Here is a 23,425-nt window from a genome sequence, read left to right as displayed (position 1 = left end):
AAAAAGGACCCTTATGATTGTGAAACTCAACATTTGTGCTGTAGTGGAGATAGGCTGCAGTGATCTACTTATGTCACTTGTAAAGTTTTCTAATCAGATTGTAAAGTCTTAATGATTTTATTTACTTTTAACATCATCAATATAACACAATTTGGGTTGTTTCTATAAGGCCTTTTATATTTCAAAATTAAATGTTTTAGTAGCTTGAAGGCTATTTATCCAGATACTTCTAGCTTTGCTATAGGAAAACAATTCCTTTCTTTTGAAAGGAGTTTCATTTACATGTATGTAAGCTGCGTGAATTTGAGAGTAACCTGTTAAAAAAAAAAAAATAAAATAAAATAAATTGAATGTAAGCCATCAGTTGAAAAATTGGTTAGTATTTACTGAAAAATATTCATGCAAAAGTCTGTGAAGCACATCACTGAAATGTGCAAGAAGGAACTAAAAATAAAGAAAACAAAGAAGTCTTGTTGACTTGCTTTAACTGTGGAATTCATTAACACTTTAAACATGTACCATTCACATGCCAAATAGGTAGTGTGCAAAGTTAGAGAGGTATCTTCTCTGTACTGCTAATAAAAGTTCACATCTATACTCAGTTTCCTGTTAAATGTTGCAAGAAGTGTAGCTGTGTATAATAAATATATTTTAAAATATGAAAACAGGTAATTACAAAAAAAATAATTTACTATAAAGAGTTATAATGAACTTTGTAGTAGATCAGGAGAGATTCTATTAGGCCCTTTTATCCAGAAAACAAATCACAATGGGTATTGTGCACGTGCGCAGTTGCCAGTAGGAGGAAAGGTTAGTTATATAAACTTTCAATGTACATGGTAATAGTTTCCTCATTTTCTGAGAATCGTAAAAGAATTGTTAAAAGACAGTACAGAAGGATTGTGGTTATGCTTAATTCTTTGAACAGTATCACCAATACGTCATCAGTTAGTCAGATACGGTTGTGTTTCTAAAACAAAATTATACTTCTCAAGAGTTTCCCATGACTGCTTTAAGTGCTTCATTCCCCTTTCTGGTAAGATATGTCACAATACTTATTAACGGACATCTATTAACCACTGCCAATAGGTAAGGTGAAACTTATGCAGATCTCTAGGCTGAAGTGAAAAATAAATTTTTCTGAACCTCCATGAAAACTATGAGTACCCTTCTGCTTCCTGATAAAAATCTGCTTGTATCTACCCATCTTGACCTTCTTTGTCTGTGTAGTTGTGTGGCTGCTGCTTGCCTCTTTTAAAAACAGCTTACTTTATTAGCCAGGAAAACCACTTCAGTGGGCATTGGTATCTAGTTTGCTTCCTGTGCCTGTTTTACAGGTGTATGTTCCTTCCAGTCAGCAAAGTAATATATGTGGCAGTCAATGTGTTCTTGAAAGTGTTTTTATTGGTGTTATATTACAGCCATGTTTCAGATTGGCTTTCTTTTCTGCTGTGAACCTAATATCTTCTTGATTGTTTTTTGTTTGTTTGTTTGTTTTTGGTAGCTATGTCTGAAATTCTTGTTTATAGCATTTTCTGCATTCTCCATCATGGTATATTGCCCTTCTGCAACTGTTTTCAGGATAACTATCCCTTTACCCTCTATAAGTATTTTAAATGGTGACTAATAATTCATCAGTAAGATGTATTGTTGTTCTGCAACATCTGTAAATATGGATTTAATTTAATTCCTTCATTTTATTTTATTTTTTTCAGTGCTTTGCTGCTTTTACTTATTCTAGTGTTAATCTGTGTCGTGATGATGCAGTGTGTCTGAAGTGGTACAATGAAGAGTATTATAAAGAGAGGTGTATACTGAATTGCATGCCACTGGCGTTTTTTTTAATTTATACACCATCCTACAATTGGGTAGGGGAAGATGACTAGGAGGGTGCTTATAACATCTTTTTATAGTTAATCGTGGATTGTATCTTTGTCCTTTGCTTCAAATAATCCAGATCATGTTTGACCAAAGACAGCTGTGACTCTCACATGACATTGTGTTATCCTGTTAATGGAGATATGGTGCCTGGCTTTTGGCAGTACTCATGGTTACCTGTCAGGACTTAGTCCTCTCAAAATGCAGTGAAGCAGTGACAATTACTTTTTTTCCTTTTTTTGAACATGATCTATGATGTTATTGTACATAATATCCATTGTGTTGAGTCCTATATGCAGATTTCTTGTTTGCTTGACTTTGCATCTAGAAAGGATCTAGAAAGATGCCTTTCATTTTCAGTAGCTAGGGAAACACAGTTGACTATGTTTATCAAGTCATTCTGTTAGTCACTTGGACAGTTGTTAATTTTGTGGTTTTCAAGTTTCTGTGTCACATCTAGTTCCAAAAAAGACTTTAGTGTCAGTCTTCCTTATATTGTCAGTTTAATAACAGTTGTTATGGCTCTTAAAAACATGTATATAACAGAATTCTTAGAATCATAGAATGGCTAGGGTAAGAAGGGACCTTGGAAGGAACCTCATCTAGTTTCAATCTTCCAAATTCTTCCTCAAGCTGAATTTCATACATAATAAGTATTTATGATGTATTCATATTTTTAATGCCTATATGGTTCTTTGCAATTTTTTTTTTTATTTTTATTTATTTATTTTTTTTGTGACAATTACTCCACTGTGGCTTGGGTTAGGTTAGCCATCTACTTTTTCCTTCTGTCACTTCCTGCTTAGAATTTTCCCAACACAGCAATTTTCTGACAATGTTCTTTGTTATAGCTTAATTCCATTGAGCTTTAGTGGCTTGGATATATAAGCTACTGAGCAATCATGCATTTACAGGACAGTCAAAAACTCATATGAGTTCTGACATATAGAACATCAAAAATGTCACTTTATTGGATGGTATTTTAAATTTAGTTCCTTCTGAAAATCATCATAGGCTATATTAAAACTTTTCTTTTCCCCCTTTTTTAACATGCTAATGGAATAACAGAGTTCTGTAACTTACAAATCTCCTCACTATTAATGAATCCTTGTGTCATCTAGACAGAACTTGTCACCATGTAATTGACTTTAATAAACAAACAACTGATTTTTTTCATCTCTATAGTAATGCTATTTTTTATCTAGTTTTGTACAACCATGTCCTTTTTACTTTGTCTCAGAAATCCTGTTTGTGAAAACACAGGGGAAATTTTCCATTTGCTTGAAACTTCTAGATGTCAGTAACCAAGAAGACAAGAGAAATTATTCATCAGTTTGAACATCTACATTTGAAGATTATTCTTCAATTTAGGATCAAATGTGGCTTCTGTATCTTTTCCTTTGTGGTCTAGCTGCTTTGTTTTTGTTTTTACCTACTGAGCATTTTCTTGTTTGTTATCAGTTTCTTTTGTGAAAAGTCAACTATTCTTTGTAACATCAACTGTGCAATGCCCTTATTTAGTTATTAAACACATCATAAGTAATTTGACCAGCAGTTGTTCAGAGTTGTAGGTCAGTGTAATCATGTAGCTTAATAAAAAAATCTCAATTATCTGTTCATTTTTTTATTCCTCCATATCCCCCATTTTCTTCTGCTTGTTAGGATAAATCCATTGATGTCTGAGGGACTCAGGTGGCCAAACATACAGGGTAGTAAAAGAATGAAACGTTTCTAACAAGCATAGAATTACCGAACGACCAAATTACAGCATGGCTGAGTATGGAGGCCCCTCTGTGTCCATCTGCTCCTCTCCCTGCTCCCACAGGGCCACCAGAGCAGGGGGACAAGGCCCGTGCTCACATGGTGGCTTTTGGACATCTCCAAGGATTGAGATTCCACAACCTCTGTGGGCAACCAGTTCCAGTGCTCAGTCATCCTCACTGCAAAAAAAAAAAAAAAAAAAAAAAAAAAAAAAAGTTTAGACAAAAAGATAAGACAGTGTCCATGTTTTGGCATCACGATATTTTTCTAAGGGTTATAAATTCCTGACATACAGTGGTGTCAATATATGTAGAATCCAATGGCAGTTTGTTTATTTGTACACTAGAGAAGATGGGGGGGGAGGAGGGAAATTTTAATACCATTTATACTTAAAAGAATTATAAAGAAATCTAGATGTGTGTTTAGTTTGTGCAAGTAATTTTTGGTATAATAAACCAATTGGATATGAAAGCATATTTGTGGCAAAGATAATTAAACAGCAAGTTTTGTTGGAACAGCCAACTATCCTTATACAATTTAGCATAGGAATAAGCATGTTAAATAGGCAGTTGCTTTTTTGCTAAAATATGCTATGCATATTTTTTGAGTTAATTTGATTATGTTGATTATGTGGTGTGGAAAAAAAATTCAAATCTTGTTTTTTCAAATATCTGAGGATTCAATAGGTAAAAACCTGAAAACAGTGCCTTAAACCAGCTGCCAATGCCTGCTCTCTCTAGAAAGATTGACATAATATTTCAGGGCACACTTAACTACAAAAAAAAAAAAGTCACAAAATTTATGTGAAATTTTGGACTAATTTGGATTTGTTTGGAAACTTAATGCAGTAGTGTTGTGTGAAGGGATTCAATTACAGTGTGCAGTGTTTTGTAAGTAACTTTCTCACATAAAAAGTTAATTAATCAGAGCTGTGTCAATTTCCTTGTGCCATGTCAATTTACAGCAAGGTAATCACTAATCGCCCAGCGTGCAGCAAAATAAGGGACAATCCATGAGTCATTTATTGTTATTTTTTTTCAAAATAAATGGCACACAGAGCCATGAAGAAACACATCTTTCCTTTCATAATATTTTTATCGACAGTTTTGCATGTTGTAATAGACTGCAGCAACAAGCAGCTGTAGTTCAATGGAATTTGAATATTAAAGAAACAAATGAGAGCAGATTTATAGGCCATTGCTTTTCTGTTATGTCAGTTTTGAGATTACACTGAGCAAATGAACAGTGAAAAATTACTCTTCCATGTGGAGAATGGTGATTAGACTTGTACATTAATTAGAGATTTTTGTTTTCCATTTCAATGCATTTCAAATGAGAACATCCTATAAGAAATTGTTTGTCGAAAATCCAGATTTATTCTTTCCTAAACAACAGTATTTAATATTGACATGTATTTCTGTACAATGGTAAGGAAATCATTGTTCCACTATTTTTGTTTTAAAAATAAATATATTGTTTCTATTTTGAATTAAAGAAATAGAAGGGACCAGTTGTGCCTATATTTGACATACATGGCAAATTTCCTTTGAGTTCAGTTAATTCACAATTGGATCCCAGGGATAATCATCTCACAAAAAGGATAGGTGAATTTTTTTTTTATTTTTTTATTTTTTAGTTTGCTAGAGCTTTTCACACTTTAAAGACATATATTCATTTTTTAAATCCTTTTATTTTAAAAGCTGTAGTAATGGAGCTTTTACTTGCACTGTAATTTTTATTTAAATGTAAAGGTCTACATACATTGTCTTTAGCACAGTTTTTATAACTCTTTTAAACAATGACAGTTTATATTACATATTGCTGTTAAAGTCAAGTGAAAACTCACTACAGAGCATACATCAGGATAAATTCATAATATTTCTGTTTCATAAATATCAGATAATATGATATAGATTATTCTGCTTAGCCTTTCTCAGCATGTTACCTATTATACCTCTTTGTTTGTAATTTATTGTCCAGCACTTCTGAAATGTTTCCTCAACAGGGATCCTCCTAAACTATGGGAGTAATATTTGTGTGTCTTCCTGCATTTCTAACAGTTAAACTACTCTGCAGTAAATTAGCTATAAACTGATTTCAACACAGTATAGCATTAAAATTCTTCAAGATTAAACATTGGAAAACTCTTGATAGCAGATGACCTGATAGTTTGTACAGAGATTAGGAGTGATGAGAGGTAGATTCATTCATCCATTTTGATGGCACACCTTTCTTGAGGCATATGGCACGCTCATACAAATTCAAACCACAGCAAAAATTCAAAGAATAATTGCCCATTAAAATGGCTGTATATTTTTATGGCTTTGATACAAAATCTGCCCCCTGTTGTTTTTTACATCTGCTACTCTTCCATTTATCTCAGGGCTTTAAAACTTTAAAGTGTATAACCCCTAAGTATTTTTTAATCAGGATGTGTTCCCCCTTTTTGGAACTCAAGCTTTGTCAGTGTTCAGACAGTCTTTGTTTTCCAAGGCATATATTGAGATGTGGTGTCTAGAAAATCCACTACCTGTTATGTTAATTTAATAAAAAATGAATAAAAGCAATGCTTATATATGATATCTTTGGGGAGAAATTCAGATATAATTAAATTTCATCTATGAACACAAATACGATTGGGATGAAAGGTATCTTTCCCTCATGCAGTCCTTAGAAACTTCTGTCTTTGTATTTAACATCATTATTATCACCAATGATATGTAGTTGGCAAAATTTGCCTTTTCCCTATTACACGTCAGAATTCTAGTCATCAAATTACATTGATAAATTCAAGGTACTTCTGTTAAGAAGTGGAGTAGGATGTTTCCCAGCTGAGAGTTGAACACATTTTCAGTGCCGTTATAATTGAATTTTCACTGACTTAGTTTCAGTAGTTAGGCACTGAGGCACTAAGGAAGGTTGACCTACAAACTTTGAGTCATTAAATGTTTACACTTCCTGGCTAGTATATTCATTGCTTCTGGGGCTGGTTGATATTACTTAATGCTTCCTGATGGGAGAGCTCTTTTCATAAAATTGTTTTTATTAAGTCCATCATTCAATTGTGTTCTAGTGGCATTACTTCTGGTTATTTTGGGAGTAAGGATATTAAAAAGTTGGTAGCAAAATAAATTCTGTGATTATTGCATACTCCTAATCACATGATTTCTCAGTTGGGATGAGTAGCATAATTTTTTTGTTGAACTCGAATGTAGGATGACATGATCTTGCCAATTATTATACCTCTGGCAATAATTATAATCTTTAATAATACTACCTGCAATTAGAAGGCATGTTTTCACATACTCTGTTTTTATGGCTGACCCGTCACTTTTTGGGAGAGTGGATATAATTCTAGTGCATATATGAGCTTACTTTCTCACAGGACTATGCAGTGTCATTCTTAGTTCCATATTTCTCAGGCTTATCTTCCATTATGTCTTGTCTTCTTTACAGAACTCCAAACCATTATTCTAACTTCTAAATGCTTCTGTAAGATTTCCTACGGTTTTGCTTTACTATAGATATTTTATGCTTCATGATTTTCTTAAGGAGGCAACACAAGGTGAGCATAGCAAAACAATGAAATAACTTAAGGCTTTGCATTCTAACACATCAGAAAATATAGAGATCCTTTAAAAATGTCAGAAATCCCTGCCTTATCTTACCATCTCCCATGAATGCTGGGTTTGGCTTCCATTATACATGTAGGTTCTGGATTTGATAAACATTTGGGGGCTAAGTGACTCTTCCTGAATTTCTAGCTTTTTCTCCTCTTTCATAAGAAAAATCACATGCAAAGAGAGAGACTTATTTCTCATTATATATGCATATGTAATAATAATAAAATAGTATATACATATATTTTTTTAATATTTTCTGTTCATTCGTATTCATTCATTGATTGAGGTGCTCTGCTTTTGCACTAATATTTCTTTGTTCACTGCCAAAGATCTGTAATTTTTGCCAAGGTTTGGCTACCATGACGAAGAGAGTATTTAGGATAAATGTTCAATTACTGCAAAATATATACTTTAAACCATCTGTGTTAAAGTTATACTGAATGGTACAATTAAAAGGAAAACAAAACAAAACACACTAGGAATTCATGCAGACATATCGTCAGTGTCTGCCATATAATTTCTGCACAATTCCAGTTGGAATTTTCTTAGAGCTACAGTTACTCCTTTCTTCCATTATTCATACACATGTCTAGGGTGTGAGCTATATGAAGGAATTGGTGAATTATTTTCAAACAGTACATCTTACAGAAGAAAGATTGTCTAGGACCCTGAGTGTTTCACTGAAAGAGTGTTGACTACTTCCTTGCCTTAAATATCGCCAAACGTAGATGTATCTACTAATTAATTGCTGAAGCAGATCTTTGAATGGGGGTTCCTAGATTATGGATTGGAAACCCATTGTGTTGTTAGATACATTAGATAACTTTAGTTTAGACTTTTTTTTTTTTTTTTTAGTTGGTTTGTTATTCTTTATTACTGTTTCTGTTTTTCTTAGAAAACTCTTTTCTATCAGTATGTAGAAAAATACAGATGCACATGTAAGTGAAGAAGTTGTCCAAACTGCTCAAAGGTTGTTAGACTTCGTTATTTTATTTTTTTTTTGTCATTGTCATTTAGGTCAGAGAAATTTCTCTTATTCTTGGTAGTTCAGGAGTGTCCCTAAGACTACATTTATGAAATCTAGCTACAGAATAACCTTCAGGCTTATAATTTAAGATATCTACCATTTCAGATATGTTTTCCTGGCCAGACTCTTCAGTTAGAGGGGCCTAGCAACAATTGTAAGGCTGTAATGAAGTCACCGTAATTGCAGTATTTTCCTTCATGTGTTCAGCCAGCAATATCTATAAGTTGATAATTTTCTATTTTATTTCATATTTAAGGCTACTTTTAAAATTTAATTCTAAAACAGATGAAACACAACTCTGGATTGAAGTCAAATTTCAGACTTGAAGAGCTTGTACATAATTTCTTCCATTTCTTTTTCCTTTATTAGGGCATTACTAAGCATTCTTTATTTATCTGTTTACATACTTAATTTACATAATTCAATACAGTGGAGCACAACTAAAGTAACCAGAGTGTTACCAGAGCAGGATTTAATTTTCTGTATCTCACTGATGAAGTAGTTCCAAAAATACCTGTTCTAACACTGGCCAACAATGTATGTCCAGAAGATAAATGAATAATGAAGCATTGTTTAAAAAACTGGCAGAGAAAGTAAAGTAGAAAGTTTCATTTTTTCTTTTTCTTTTTTTAATTAAAATGTGAAAACTTTTACAAATATTTTACTGAAGAAAAAAAAATCTGTGTAGTACTATATTGCTGTTCAGTTTCTGATGAACTTTTTTTGTTTCACATGGAATGGTAATTAATGTTTACATTTACTTGCAATGACAATATAAAACATGAGTTTATTTCTTCTTTATATGTCTAAATTGTTTCTATTGGCTCTTAATATGATCTGAATTAATATAGATACATAAAATACATAGTTTCCAAACTATGTAACTCTTGCCTTTGAAGAAATAACAGGTACTATTATGAACAGGATATACCCTCAAATTCTGAGAAAGCTCTTGGTCTACCTTTTTTTTTCAGTTGAAACAAACTTCAAACCTAATAATAATCAACTTTCTGAACAAAAATGAAGCTCATCACTGAACAATTTAGATTGAAATGGTCTTTTGGAGGTCACTGGGTCCAACATCGCACACCCACTCAAAGCACGGCAAACTTTGAAGATAAATCCAATAATGTGATGGAAAGTTCTCTGGTACTATAAATTTGAGCCTGAGCTGGGTGGTTTTGGCCTCAAAAGTCTCCTTTTAGCAGCATCAGTGACAACAGACAGCATTGTTTTTAATAATGAGTGTCTTTTTGTGCTACCTGTGATACTGCTATATAAATTCCCAGTTTGCCGTCTCCTAGTTGCATAAAAAGATTTTTTGTTAGAAGATGAGGCCTCTTGGTAAAAGACTAATAATTTAGTTATCCAACAATGCCCTCATCTAGTTATGGGCCATGCTTTAATATAAGCACAACTATGCTGCTACATTACCAGTATTTTGTGTAGTTTTCAAACACCAGATTGAACTGAATATTTTATTTTCCTCTCCTTCTCTTCACAGTGCCAGGATTTCCCTACCCAGCTGCAACGGCAGCTGCTGCTTATAGAGGTGCACATCTAAGAGGCCGAGGTCGCACAGTGTACAATACGTTTCGAGCAGCAGCACCCCCTCCTCCAATTCCAGCCTATGGCGGGTAAGGAGATCAGCCTCTTTTACCTATTACCATGAATCTCCAAAGGCTGCAAACTGTGTTTAGCTGTGGTGCATGCTGACCGTGTCTCACTGCAGAAACCAACACAGCATGCAACCAATCCAAGTACTGTAAGTGGCACACCTTGCACAATGTATTGAAAAATGACTGTAATTTATACTGCCATGGTTGGTGGCCTTAAGCATTTGAGGTGTCACATATTGTTATGTAAATGCTCTTAGAGACTAAATGCTTTGGAACAGGGAAATTGTTTCAGCTAAAGATGTATTTTTGATGATTGCAAACATCTGGTTATTAAGGAGGTTGGATCAAGTAACTTGTTTTCCTTGAAATCATCCACTGAAAGATGTCTCTGGACCTAAAGGCTTAGAGTTTTGTTTTGTTTTGTTTTTAGTTTAGTTTTTCAAGTTGACATTTTTACAAAGATTGAAAACTGGGCTGCTTCTCTCAAGGCCGTGTGCTTTCCAGTACATGTGTGTTTAAATAACAAGTCATGGAGTGAAGGTGACCTCTCTCTTTCCTCACTACAATGCTATTCTGCAGTTCATGTGCTGTCACTTTGGATATCCCCATGTAAGGATGCTTGCTGCACAAAATGTGCTGAGACCCTATCCTTCGATTTCATTACAGTAGAAGACAGGTGGTCTTCAGTAGTTTCCCACCCCAGACTTCCCTGGCACTCCGGTGAGACAGGCTAGGTGAAGGTAAAAGAGGCTAATTTTGGCTTTATCCTTTCCATATTGTCAGAATGTTGAGGTCCCAGTCGATTGGCAGCTAGCAAATGTGATGCCCATCTACAAGAAGGGCTGGAGGGTAGACCTGGGGAACTATAGGCCTGTCATTTTGACCTCAGTGCCAGGGAAGCTCATAGAGCGGATTATCTTGAGTGTCATCACACAGCACTGTAGCCAGGTGATCAGGCCCAGTCATGCTTTTTTTTTTGGGTTTATGAAAGGCAGGTCCTGCGTGACGAACCTGATCTCCTTCTATGACAAAGTGATGTGCTTGGTGGATGAGGGAAAGGCTGTGGATGTGGTCTACCTTGACTTCAGTAAGGCTTTTGACACCGTTTCCCACAGCATTCTCCTCAAGAAACTGGCTGCTTGTGTCTTGGACTGCCGTACGCTTTATTGGGTTAAAAACTGGCTGGATAGCCAGGCCCAAAGAGTTGTGGTGAATGGAGTCAAATCCAGTTGGAGGCCAGTCACTTGTGGCGTTCCCTAGGGTTCGGTGCTGGGTCCAGTCCTCTTTAATATCTTTATCGATGATCTAGATGAGGGGATCGAGTGCACCCTCAGTAAGTTCACAGATGACACCAAGTTAGGTGCGTGTGTCGATCTGCTTGAGGGTAGGAAGGCTCTACAGGAGGATCTGGATAAGCTGGACCAATGGGCTGAGGTCAACTGCATGAAGTTCAACAAGGCCAAGTGCCGTGTCCTGCACCTGGGGCACAACAACCCCAAGCAGAGCTACAGGCTGGGAGAGGAATGGTTGGAGAGCTGCCAGGCAGAGAAGGACCTGGGAGTATTGGTGGATAGTCAGCTGAATATGAGCCAGCAGTGTGCTCACGTGACCAAGAAGGCTAACAGCATCCTGGCTTGTATAAGAAGCAGTGTGGCCAGCAGGGCTAGGGAGGTGATTGTCCCCCTGTACTCGGCTCTGGTGAGGCCGCACCTGGAGTACTGTGTTCAGTTTTGGGCCCCTCGCTACAAGAAGGACATCAAGGTGCTCGAAAGAGTCCAGAGAAGGGTGATGAAGCTGGTGAGGGGCCTGGAGAACAAGTCCTGTGAGGAGCAGCTGAGGGAGCTGGGCTTGTTCAGCCTGGAAAAAAGGAGGCTGAGGGGCGACCTTATTGCTCTCTACAGGTACCTCAAAGGAGGCTGTAGCAAGGTGGGGGTTGGTCTGTTCTCCCACGTGCCTGGTGACAGGACGAGGGGGAATGGGCTAAAGTTGCGCCAGGGGAGGTTTAAGTTGGATCTTAGGAAGAACTTCTTTACCGAAAGGGTTGTGAGGCATTGGAACAGGCTGCCCAGGGAAGTGGTGGAGTCACCATCCCTGAAGGTCTTTAAAAGATGTTTAGATGATGAACTTAGGGATATGGTTTAGTGGAGGACTTGTTAGTGTTAGGTCGGAGGTTGGACTTGATCTTGAGGTCTCTTCCAACCTAGAAATTCTGTGATTCTGTAATGCAATAATTACAGGGCTTACAATACTTCATGTTCAGGGATAGGTCTGAAATGTGTTGGCTAAGACATAAGATATTCAACTGCAGAAAGAAATGGACCAAGTAATACAAAGCAATACGGAATGAGGCATAAGATTTATATTGCAATACTGTCATAGTATTGGAACTTGGTAATATTGATATTGTTTAATATTGCAATGTTAAGGAAGAACCAGTGTGTTTCCATCTGTGTTCAGATCCCCTACCACTACCAGCCTTTTGCAAGTAGGTTGGCTATACCTGTCTGGTTGGAAGCCGTTTCACATGAAGCGTATATTAGGTTAAGCCAAAAGGCATGTCTTTTTTTTTTTTTTTTTTTTTTTTTTTTTCTAGAGGGGTTTGCAAAAAGAGACAGTCAGCCATGGAGCTAAATTTTCAGGGATATTTGAGACATGCAATTCTTTGACCGTTCCTTCACATTGGGCAGTATCCGTTCAGAGAAATAATCTGTGTGAAAAATTAAAATTAAAATAATGGCAAAATCAGGTTTGTTTTGTAAAAGTGAAGTATATGTTTGTTTGTTTGTTTGTTTGTTTTCCTTAAGCACTTTGTGTAGTTTAATAAGCTAATTTTAAGCTATTACTTAATGAAGACACCATGATTTTTGAAAAAGATTGCTTGAATTACATTTGGACAAGGCTGATATTCCACCAAAGCATCTTACTGTTGCCTAGACTATCTTCGTTAGAGGTAGTCCAGATATTTGTATATGGCAATGAAGGGAACAATTTTAGAATGTTCTATAGGACCAGTTTCATATCCGGATGTCTCAGCTATGAAATGGGTACTGCACATATGAAATAAACATACTTACATATATTGCACAATACAAGCACAAACCCTATTTTCTGATTTTTCTTTGTTCTTTCAAGGCTTTAGCTGTTTACCAACTTTAAATTATAGGCTTTGTTATCTAGGACCTGATTCTAGCTGATTCCCTCTCTGAGCTTGCAGATTAGAGCAGCCCTACATTTCTGAAGTCTTATATAAGCTTTAATTTAAAAAGAACATTTGATACAATCTTGAAGAATGTGAAGTCACAACATTCTGATTTCTTGTTCCACGGTTTTCTTTGACTAACTTTTTGATCTATAGTGTCATCCACTAAGCTGACTTAAAGGACAATGGAGGTGGCAAGGGACTCATATGTATGGTTTATGTGTTCACATACATGCACAGTTAAATTACTTTTGTTTTTCTCCTAAATATAACCCTTTAAAAATAAGTTATTCTGCTTTAGAAAGTTGTCTGGTTAGAAAATAAAATGACACTATCTATCGCTACTTATTTTAAAAAGAAACTCTTAAATTTATTAGGGTGTCTAATATGCAAGGAGATAACAGCTTATGTTAGTATCAGTTTCATGATTTCATGAATGCAACACCTGTGTTTAAGACAAAGTCAAAAATTAATATAGGAAAATATATGCTATTTATGTGGGATACAATTTTTTAATTGTACAATATTTTTTATTTTGTTAGTATTTGCAAAGGAAGTAAAAATATTTTCAGATCTGTAAGTAACTTACATTGCCTTTAATTTCAGGAGTCACATAAGGGTGCACTCTGAGTTTGTGTTACATGTAAATGTTTATAGTTTAGTTAGTACAGTGACTCAACAGAAAGAATTAAATTTCTAAGTGTAATACCTGTATATTCTCATACAACTGTACTACGTAGCTTCAGCGTCTTTGGATACCAAGTTAGATGTAAACATTGTGAAATCCGGTTGTAAATTAATACAGATGCTTGCAGTGCAGTCAGATTCAGCAGTGTTTCAAAACCAGATTCCAAGAGGTGATCTCAGCAGTCTTCTGCAGGAAGGACAGTTAGGTTGGACAGTTCGCATCTGCCTTTATGACTTGTCCTCGACCTCAAGTTCGACTTCAGAGAAGGCCATGCATTGAGTCAGGAGAGAAGCTACATCTTTTCATTGGTATGATGACTTCAGGCTATCTGAGATAAGCCTTTGGCAATCTAGGACTCTGCTGCGTCAATAAGTGTGTTTTTTAATACTGTATTTTAAAATCTAATTTAATTTCATAATTTAAATTTAGTAATAATTTAGTAATTTAATAATACTGTAATTTCTGACACCGTAATTTTAATTGATAAGCTAAATTAAGAGTCTTACTTTAAATAGGTCTAAATTCAGAGATTAGTCAAGTTTATTTTTCTGTCCACATATGGTTTAAAATATCACATTGCTTTCTGATACACACATTTCCAGCTTTTGAAATTCTTGGATTGGTGCAGAAATACCTCTCTTACACTCGTCCACAGTTGGATAAATAAAGCTTTATTCTGAAATAATTTATTTGGCAGTGTACTATACCTTCTGCTAGTAACTGCATTGATATAGTAGTATAATTTGGAATTTCTTTGCAATGCTTTCCTCTGTGCTCACCAATTCTGTACTCTGACCTATCAAAGAGGCAAAAAGGGATTTACATCAGAAAAAATCCTTAATCAATGAAAATAAGCTATTAATATGTTGTTTTCAGTTACAATGTAAGTAGAGTCTGAGGAAATTACAGGGAAAATAAAGAAATCACAGAAAATGAATGAACTTGCAAAAGGAAGCAAACAACTTAGAATATCATTTGTTGACAAGAAAAATGGAAAAAGCTTTGAATGCTGTTTTGCTATTCATTTAGTAACAAGCTTTCATTTTCACTCAAGTAGCCCAGATTATAGCCAAGCAGTTCATATGAAAATATTTTTAATGATTAAAAAACAAGAGTTGCCTCATACATTTTTGTATGATGTGTGAATTTTAATTATTTTTAACTTTGCAGTAAATCTCAGCAACATATAGTTAGAAAAATATATTTTCCTTTTTTTTTTTTAAAGTACCCATATGTAAATGTAGAATATAAAGCTGGTTTGAAATAAGTTACAAATGAACTGTAATAATTGATTTGCAATAATCTTTTGCATGCTGATTTGTTTATATTCAGAAGTTTTGGAACTGAAATAATCACTCTCAAATTGGAAATCAAATGCAAATCTAAGAAAAGTATTTCTGATACTAGTGTGACAGCTTCTTACAAGTGCAACACTGTCTGAAGTTTCCCTGCTGTTTAACAAAGACCTTCTTTCTTTTCAGTTTCCCTTGAGTTTGTATTTATGCTTGTTCATTGATGTCCTACTTGATCCTGACTGTGACTTTTTCTTCCCAACAAACTTAAGAAACTGGAATGTGTCCCAATCTGTAAGGAAATCTGGAAGATCTTGTCAGTAAGCAAAACAAAGTAGCATGTATTCTTACGGAAATCTCTGTTCTGGTGTGCCTCATAGTCACTGGGAAACAGCAAATATGGCACACTTTCTATGTCTGAGGAAAACTAGTGAATGCAGGCATATGTAGGGACACTGTTTTTTTAATAAATCAAGGACATCATGCATGCTTTACAATGCGTCTCTTTAAAATTAAGTCAGCGTTCATGAGATATGCAGCAATACACACATAATTCATGGTTTCTTTAGTTGAGAGTGAGGCATTTCAGCAATTCCTTGAGATATTCTTGTTTATTAACTCATGGAAAATCATTTTTAGCAACTGTGGCATCATTTCCATTGCCTTAAAATACTACAGTGTGCAGCTGGTTTATAACTTGGTACGTGTAGGTCACTTATGTACCATAAAAAAATACTGAAACTGACATGAGGGAATAAAGCTTTGATTTCATTTGTGTGAGAAAAGAGAATATTAACATTTTCGGAGATCTATATTGGGTGGAAATACTAGCTTCAAGACTGCGCTGCAGGATGAATAGCAGCAAGAAATGGTCATGAATATGGCATGAGGGGTGCATGGAGGGCAGAGCCAGTCAGTGTGGTAGAACATAATTGTGAGCTATTGTCTGCTTATCTCAGGGGGCTCTCTGGGTATTTCACAGCAAGACTAGTAACTTGGTTGAGGAGCAAAACAGTTACTACGTTGATTGAAATCCTTTCCTACCTTCCTTTTTGTGTGAGCTTTGAGGTGGGAGGTTTTGAACACATTGCTTCTTCAGTCTTTCTTGCAAGCTTCTCTCTGGCTATTAGATAGTGTTTTGTACAAAATACTTTTAAAAGATGAATGTTAAAACAAAACAAAAAAAAAAAAAAAAAGGAAGATAAAAGTCTTTTTGCCTTGACTTGTGTCTTTCTTGTCTTTCTAGGGTTGTTTATTGTATTTATGCTTCACCTACTAATTACATAAAGCTGAAGCTACTAGTAAAAGTACTCATGACAGATTTTGGATGCAGTTGGCTGTAATTGGGAAGAAAAAAAAAAAAAGAAGCAGGTTTTGTTTTGTTTAGCACACTACCAAAAATAACTGGTGTGATTTTGATACCTGCAATTGCTTTTGAACTCTGCAGAAACTGGTAGCTCAGCATTCTTGAAAATCATTTGCCAAATACCAAAACATGATGAGTATGCTGCTCCATCTTTAAACAGGTGTCAAGAAAACCTAGTGGCCATCATTGTCTATCTGGTAGTACTGCATCTAAAACTAACAAGAAGCCCTTCTATTCCAGCATCACTTGCCTCAAGGTCTTCACAAGTTTAGCATGTGATTATGGCTTTATGCATCTTCACATTCACTCCTAATTCTGATGAATCTAATGGAGAAGTGCCTTTAAGTCTGTATGTCCACTTCTGGCCTTTTTCCTGGGAGAACAGGGAATAACAATATGTTTTTTTTCTGTCATGTTTCTGGTTTTGGGGCATGTAACAATCTCCTCTTATCTAAGAAGTTGTGTGGTTTGTGAAGAAATGGAAGATGGAGCTCTTACCTTCTCTGTATAGTCAGCTTAGGGGGGGGAAGAACGCCAGCAAACAGATCTGAGTTTCAAGATTAGTTCCTGGGTGTCCCTAATTCTTGTTCTGCTGGGTGTTCTAGTCGTGACCTCAGTGAATGAGAAATTTAGAGAAATGGCACATGAAGTAGGTATTGTATTTTATAGATGTCAATAGAAGTAAAACTGAGAGGCAGTCACATTCTGTAGTGAAGTATGGGATCATAGTGGACAGGCGTTTTCTTGAATTGCGGTCGCTCAAGGTAGCTGAGGGACAGCCAGGGCATGGCAGCCCTCACGAGGGTGGCTGACAAGGCTTGGCTGGAGCCAGCAGTGCCCCCTCCCTGGTGGTATAAAGGCTGCCCCTAGGGAGCGTGAGCAACCTGGAGCACAGTGACCAGGGTGGGCAAACAGAGCTTGGCACATCAGTCATGGCATGGCATGGCAGTTTGCATAGCAGTTTGAGCAGGGGAGGAGGAGTATCCTTCCCTACTCAGACCAGCTTTCCTTCTGTATGCCTCCCAGACAGCAAACCCAGCCATGGCCTCCACCAGGCAGAGAGCACTTGCCAAAGCACTTGCCAAAAAGGCTGTGGTAACCCAGAGCAAGTGATGAAAGATGCGTCAGTTCAGGCCTCTGGCTGCAGGGAGTGCCTGAGCGTGATGCTGCCAATGGTGGGTGACAGAAGTGCAAGCGTAAAGTGCAAGCAGGTGGAGGATCTGTTCAGCCTGGTGACAGAGCTCAAGTAGGAGGTGGAGAGATTAAGGACTATCAGGGAGTGTGAGCAAGAGACAGACATTTGGAGTCACTCCCTGCCATGCCTGCAAGAAAGGCACCAGGGCGATACACCCCAAATAGTGATGGACCCCCTGCCCTGTCACTGTCAGGCAGAGGGAGGGGACCTGAGAAATGGAGAGGGATGGAAACAGGTCCCTGCTCAGTGTCGCAGGTGAGCCCCCTCCCTACCCTCATCGCCTCCCCAGGTGCCCTTAGGTTTGAGGCCCTGGAGCTTGAGGGACAGCGTGGTGAGAATGTGGGGCAAAGTCTACACAGGAGGTTGTCTAGGGCAAGAAAGTCGACTCCATGCCTCAAGACTTCCTCCAACAAGAAGGAAAGAAGGGTGATTGTTGTAGGTGGCTCCATTCTGAGGGGAACAGAGGGCCCTATATGTCAGTCTGACCATACCTGTAGGGAAGTCTGCTGCCTCCCTGAGGCCTGGGTCACGGACATTACCAGGAAACTTCCTGACCTTGTTTGCCCCTCCAGTTATTACGCCTTATTGATAATTCAGGCTGGCAGCAGTGAAGTTGCTGAGAAGCCTGAAGGCTATCAAAAGGGACTTTTAATAGGGGTGGTTACTGGATGGAGTGGGTGTGCAGGTAGTGTTTTCCTCTATCCCTTCAGTGGTGGGGAGGGATACTTAGTGAACCTGGTCCACTAAGGCCCAGCTGATTAATATGATTAATACATGGTTGGTGCCATCACAGGATTATTTTATCTTTTATTATTTTTTTTTTTTTGATCACAGGGAGGTTTACTTGGAATTTGGCCTGATGGCTGCCAATGGGTCCCACCTGTCTCAAAAGGGGGAAATAGACTCTAGCCCAGGAGCTGGCAAGGGGGAGGGGGAACATGACTACACAAGATAAGGATAAGGCTGAGGTTCTTAATGCCTTCTTTATGTCCGTCTTTACTAGACGGACCACTTATCCTTGGAGTACTCAGCCTCCTGACCTGGAAGTCTGGGACAAGGAGCAGAATAAACACCCCACAGTTCAAGTGGAGACAATTAGAGACCTGCTACTCCACCTGGACTGTTACAAGTCCATGGGGCCAGATGGGATCCACTCAGGGATGCTGAGGGAGTTGTCAGATGTGATTCCTGGGCCATTTTCCATCATCTATCAGTGATTATGGTCATCAAGAGAGATCCCAGATGACTGGAGACTTGCTAATGTGACGCCCATCTATAAGAAGGGCTGTAAGGAGGATCTAAGGAACTACAGGCCTGTCAGCCTGACCTTGGTGCCATGAAAGGAACCTTTGATGGAATAACTTGGATGCAATCACACAGCATATGCATGACAACTAGGGGATCAGGCCTAGTCAGCATGGGTTCATGAAAAGCAAGTCCTGCCTGACCAGTCTCATCTCCTATGACTGGGTGACCCACCTGGTGGATGAGGGAAATGCTGTTGTCATAGTCTACCTAGACTTAAGCAAGGCCTTTGATATGGTCTCCCATAGTATTCTCCTGGAGAAACTAACAGCCCGTAGTTTGGACAGGTACATTCTTTCTTTGCTGGATTAAAAACTGGCTGGACAGCTGGGCCCAGAGAATAGTAGTGAATGGAGTGAAATTCATCTGGTGACTGGTGTTCCCCAGGGGTTGCTCCTGTGACCCAACCTTTTTAATATCATTATTGATGATTTGGGTGAGGGAATTGAGTACATCCCCAGGAAGTTTGCAGACGACACCAAGCTGGGGGAAGTGTCAATGTGCCGGACGGAGGGTAGGAAGGCCCTGCAGAGGGACCTGGACAGGATGGGCAGAGGCCAGATGAGTGGACATGTCTAAGTGCCGAGTCCTGCACTTTGGCAACCCCATAACCCCACGTAACACTACAAGCTTGGGGCAGAGTGGCCAGAAAGCTGTGCAGAGGAAAAGGGTCTGGGGGTGCTGATTGATGCTCACCTGAACATGAGCTGGCAGCATGTCTGGGTGGCCAAGAAGGCCAACAGCATCCTGGCCTGTATCAGGCATAGTGTAGCCAGCAGGGCCAGGGTGATCCAGGTGATCGTCCCCCTGTACTCTGCTCTGGTGAGGCTGCACCTTGAGTACTGTGTTCAGTTTTGGGCCCATCAGAACAAGAAGGACATCGAGGCCCTGGAACGTGTCCAGAGCAGGGCTATGAAGTTGGTGAAGGGCCTGGAACACAAGTCCTGTGAGAAGCGGCTCAGGGAACTGGGGGTATTTAGTCTGGAGAAGAGGAGGCTAAGGGGAGACCTCATTGCTCTCTACAGCTATCTGAAAGGGTGATGTGTGTAGCTGGGGGTTGGCCTCTTCTCGCACATAACTAGTGATAGGGCTAGAGGGAATGGCCTCAAGTTGCAGCAGGGGAGGTTCAGGTTGGAAATTAGGAGACATTTCTTCTCAGAAAGAGTAGTCAGGCATTGGAACGGGTTGCCCAGGGAAGTGGTGGAGTCACCATCCCTGGAGGTGTTTAAGGAAAGGTTGGACTTCATGCTTAGGGACGTGGCTTAGTGAGTGACATTAGTAGTAGGGTAATGGTTGGACCAGATAATCTTGGAGGTCTTTTCCAACCTTAATTATTCTATGATTCTATGAAATGGAGGACGAAATGAAAGTGGAAAGAAACATACTTTGTGTAAATATAGAAAATACACCCTTTCTATCACAAATTATGTCTGCCTCTTGATCCAGAAGACTGATTTCAACCAGTTTCTGTTATTCATCTGTTTCTTGTGACAGAACATACTGTAACATACATTGTACGTGTAATAGGATCGTGGAATATCCAAGACAGGATTGGATTGGTAAGATTAAAATAAAAATTATGACGCTGGGGAGGGTGAAGGAAAAGTAACAGACTATTCAGGAACTGTTCCCCTTTTTAAAAGTAATTGATTCCAAATAACACCTTATTCTGAAATTAAGAAAGAAGGATAATTAATATAAGCTACTACAACTACTACTTTTACATAACAGTAGTTATGTTTTTTCCAATAGATTTCTTTGGGCTCACAGAACCTTTCTTTTAATTGGGACTCTGCTTTGTACGTATTTGCAACTGTTAGAACAAAAAAGCATGTTTTGCAAGCTCATAGTGATTTCAGTCTTCCAGCTTTGTTCTCTGCAGCAATGCCCTCTATTAATTTGCAAAGCAAATACTGTAAATTTTTCATGGCATAAAATGTTGAAACTGGAAAGACAAAAACCTGGAATTAGAGAACACTAAAAGCCAGAATAATGGTATTGTTAAGTCTCATACCAGTTCTATATTCACAACAGTGAAAGTTGTGTTATTAGTGTTGAAAATCCTGCCTTTGGTTTATTTTATGTTATAATTGCATCTCTTCTATTACTTTTCTCAGGAAAGTTTAATTTAACAGGCATATTTTGTCTTCAGCAGTGATCAAAACCTGGAAAATATCTTTAGGACAGTGAAGGTGACCCCATCAGCAAACAGAAGATGCAGAATTTTTATTCATCATGTACTTACTCTTAATTGTGATGGAGGAGAAATAGTGCACTATAACTGTAACTCCTACTGCAGTGGCTCAAATCATGATTGTAATGCCTGTTTGTTGCACTAAATCCATGCATTTAATTTGCTTTAGGTTATTTATGCTAACTTGTGCAGATTGTTTGTATGGCTGAGAGTCCTATGTGCTTAGCTGGTAAGCAGTCACAAAGATTTGCACATGCAATAACTGCTTTATGCCATTGACAGATTATTTAACCCAATACTTTTGAAAGATAAGGATAGGAAAATTAAAATAAAAAGAGATGAAGTCCGTCCTCACAGAATATTATATAGGTGGAATCTAAACTGCTAATGAGCTTGTCTTAATAAATTCACAAACAAACAAGCGAAACAAAACATACACAAAACCAAAGCAAAACAACAACAAAAAAGTGCACTGCAGGTGTTTAATAGTTGGTGAGAAAACAGTTTCATATTTATCAAATATATTCCTGGAAGCTGGCAAATGTTGTGCCGATTTTCAAGAAGGGTCAGAAAGAAGACCCTAGCAATTACAGGCCTGTCAGTCTCACGTCAGTGCCTGTTAAAATCATGGAGAAGTTGGTTCTCGGACTTATTGAGGCGCACCTGGGGGACAAAGCAGTCATTGGTCCCAGCCAGCATGGGTTTGTGAAGGGTAGGTCCTGCCTAACTAACCTGATTTCCTTTTATGATAAGATCACCCGTATGGTGGACCAAGGGAAACCAGCTGATGTGATTTTTTTGGACTTCAGCAAGGCTTTTGACACGGTTTCCCATAGGATCCTACTGGACAAAATGTCCACCATACAGCTAAATAAAAACATCATACGATGGGTGAGCAATTGGCTAACGGGCAGGGCCCAAAGGGTTATGGTAAATGGGGCTGCGTCAGGCTGGCGGGCGGTCACCAGTGGGGTCCCTCAAGGCTCCATTTTAGGGCCGGTACTTTTCAATATTTTTATAAACGATCTGGATGTAGGAATAGAGGGTATTTTGAGCAAGTTTGCTGATGACACCAAACTTGGAGGAGTTGTGGACTCAAATGAGGGTGTAAAGGCCTTACAGAGGGATCTGGACAGGTTGGAGAGCTGGGCGATCACCAACCGCATGAAGTTCAATAAGAGCAAGTGCCGGGTCCTGCACCTGGGACGGGGAAACCCTGGCTGCACGTACAGACTGGGCGATGAGACGCTGGAGAGCAGCCTAGAAGAGAGGGATCTGGGGGTCGTGATAGACAGCAAGTTGAATATAAGCCAGCAGTGTGCCCTGGCAGCCAGGAGGGCCAACCGTGTCCTGGGGTGCATCAAGCACGGCATCGCTAGTAGGTCAAGGGAGGTGATTGTCCCGCTCTACTCTGCGCTGGTGCGGCCTCACCTCGAGTACTGTGTGCAGTTCTGGGCACCACAGTATAAAAAGGACATGAAACTGTTGGAGAGTGTCCAGAGGAGGGCTACGAAGATGGTGAAAGGCCTTGAGGGGAAGACGTACGAGGAACGGCTGAGGTCACTGGGCCTGTTCAGCCTGGAGAAGAGGAGGCTGAGGGGGGACCTCATCACAGTCTACAACTTCCTCGCAAGGGGTTGTCAAGAGGCAGGAGACCTTTTCTCCATTAACACCAGTGACAGGACCTGCGGGAACGGGGTTAAGCTGAGGCAGGGGAAATTTAGGCTGGACGTCAGGAGGGGGTTCTTCACAGAGAGGGTGGTTGCACACTGGAACAGGCTCCCCAGGGAAGTGGTCACTGCACCGAGCCTGTCTGAATTTAAGAAGAGATTGGACTGTGAACTTAGGCACATGGTCTGAACTTTTGGGTAGACCTGTGCGGTGTCAAGAGTTGGACTTGATGATCCTTAAGGGTCCCTTCCAACTCAGGATATTCTATGATTCTATGATTCTATGATTTTCGGGAAATGATTGCCACATATGATATTATTTAGATGCATGCTTTATTATTATTTAGATGCATGCTTTCTTACTAAATCAAGGTTTCTATTTTTGAGTTTTCCTTAGCACTATAAAATCATAAAATACATCTGAATAAATCCTCATAGTTTGTTGTCCTTATTTTAATGCCTCCAGGTAATACATTAACATATCATCCATTCCTTGGTGCAGTAATTCAGATTTCAATAACATGGCTATTTCCAGATCCTGTGTCAGTTTACAAGGAACTCAAGATTTATGCATCTGCCAGGACAATTTTTTGAATATAAAATATAAA

At 38.4% G+C, this 23,425-nt stretch overlaps 1 protein-coding gene across 24 annotated transcripts in view; it reads left to right on the top strand.

Moving 5' to 3' along the window:
- RBFOX1 (RNA binding fox-1 homolog 1) overlaps nt 1-23,425 on the top strand; it is a 681,896-nt gene that overhangs the window by 615,751 nt on the left and 42,720 nt on the right. For all 24 annotated transcript variants that reach the window (XM_032197974.1, XM_032197969.1, XM_032197973.1 and 21 more), the window contains one exon: nt 9,794-9,926. In XM_032197974.1, coding sequence (XP_032053865.1) covers nt 9,794-9,926 — 133 coding nt within the window. The remainder of the gene's footprint in view (nt 1-9,793; nt 9,927-23,425) is intronic.

This window comes from Aythya fuligula, chromosome 15 (assembly GCF_009819795.1).
Source record: "Aythya fuligula isolate bAytFul2 chromosome 15, bAytFul2.pri, whole genome shotgun sequence".
Classification (NCBI taxonomy): Eukaryota; Metazoa; Chordata; class Aves; order Anseriformes; family Anatidae; genus Aythya; species Aythya fuligula.
This window is presented reverse-complemented; position numbering and strand designations above follow the sequence as displayed.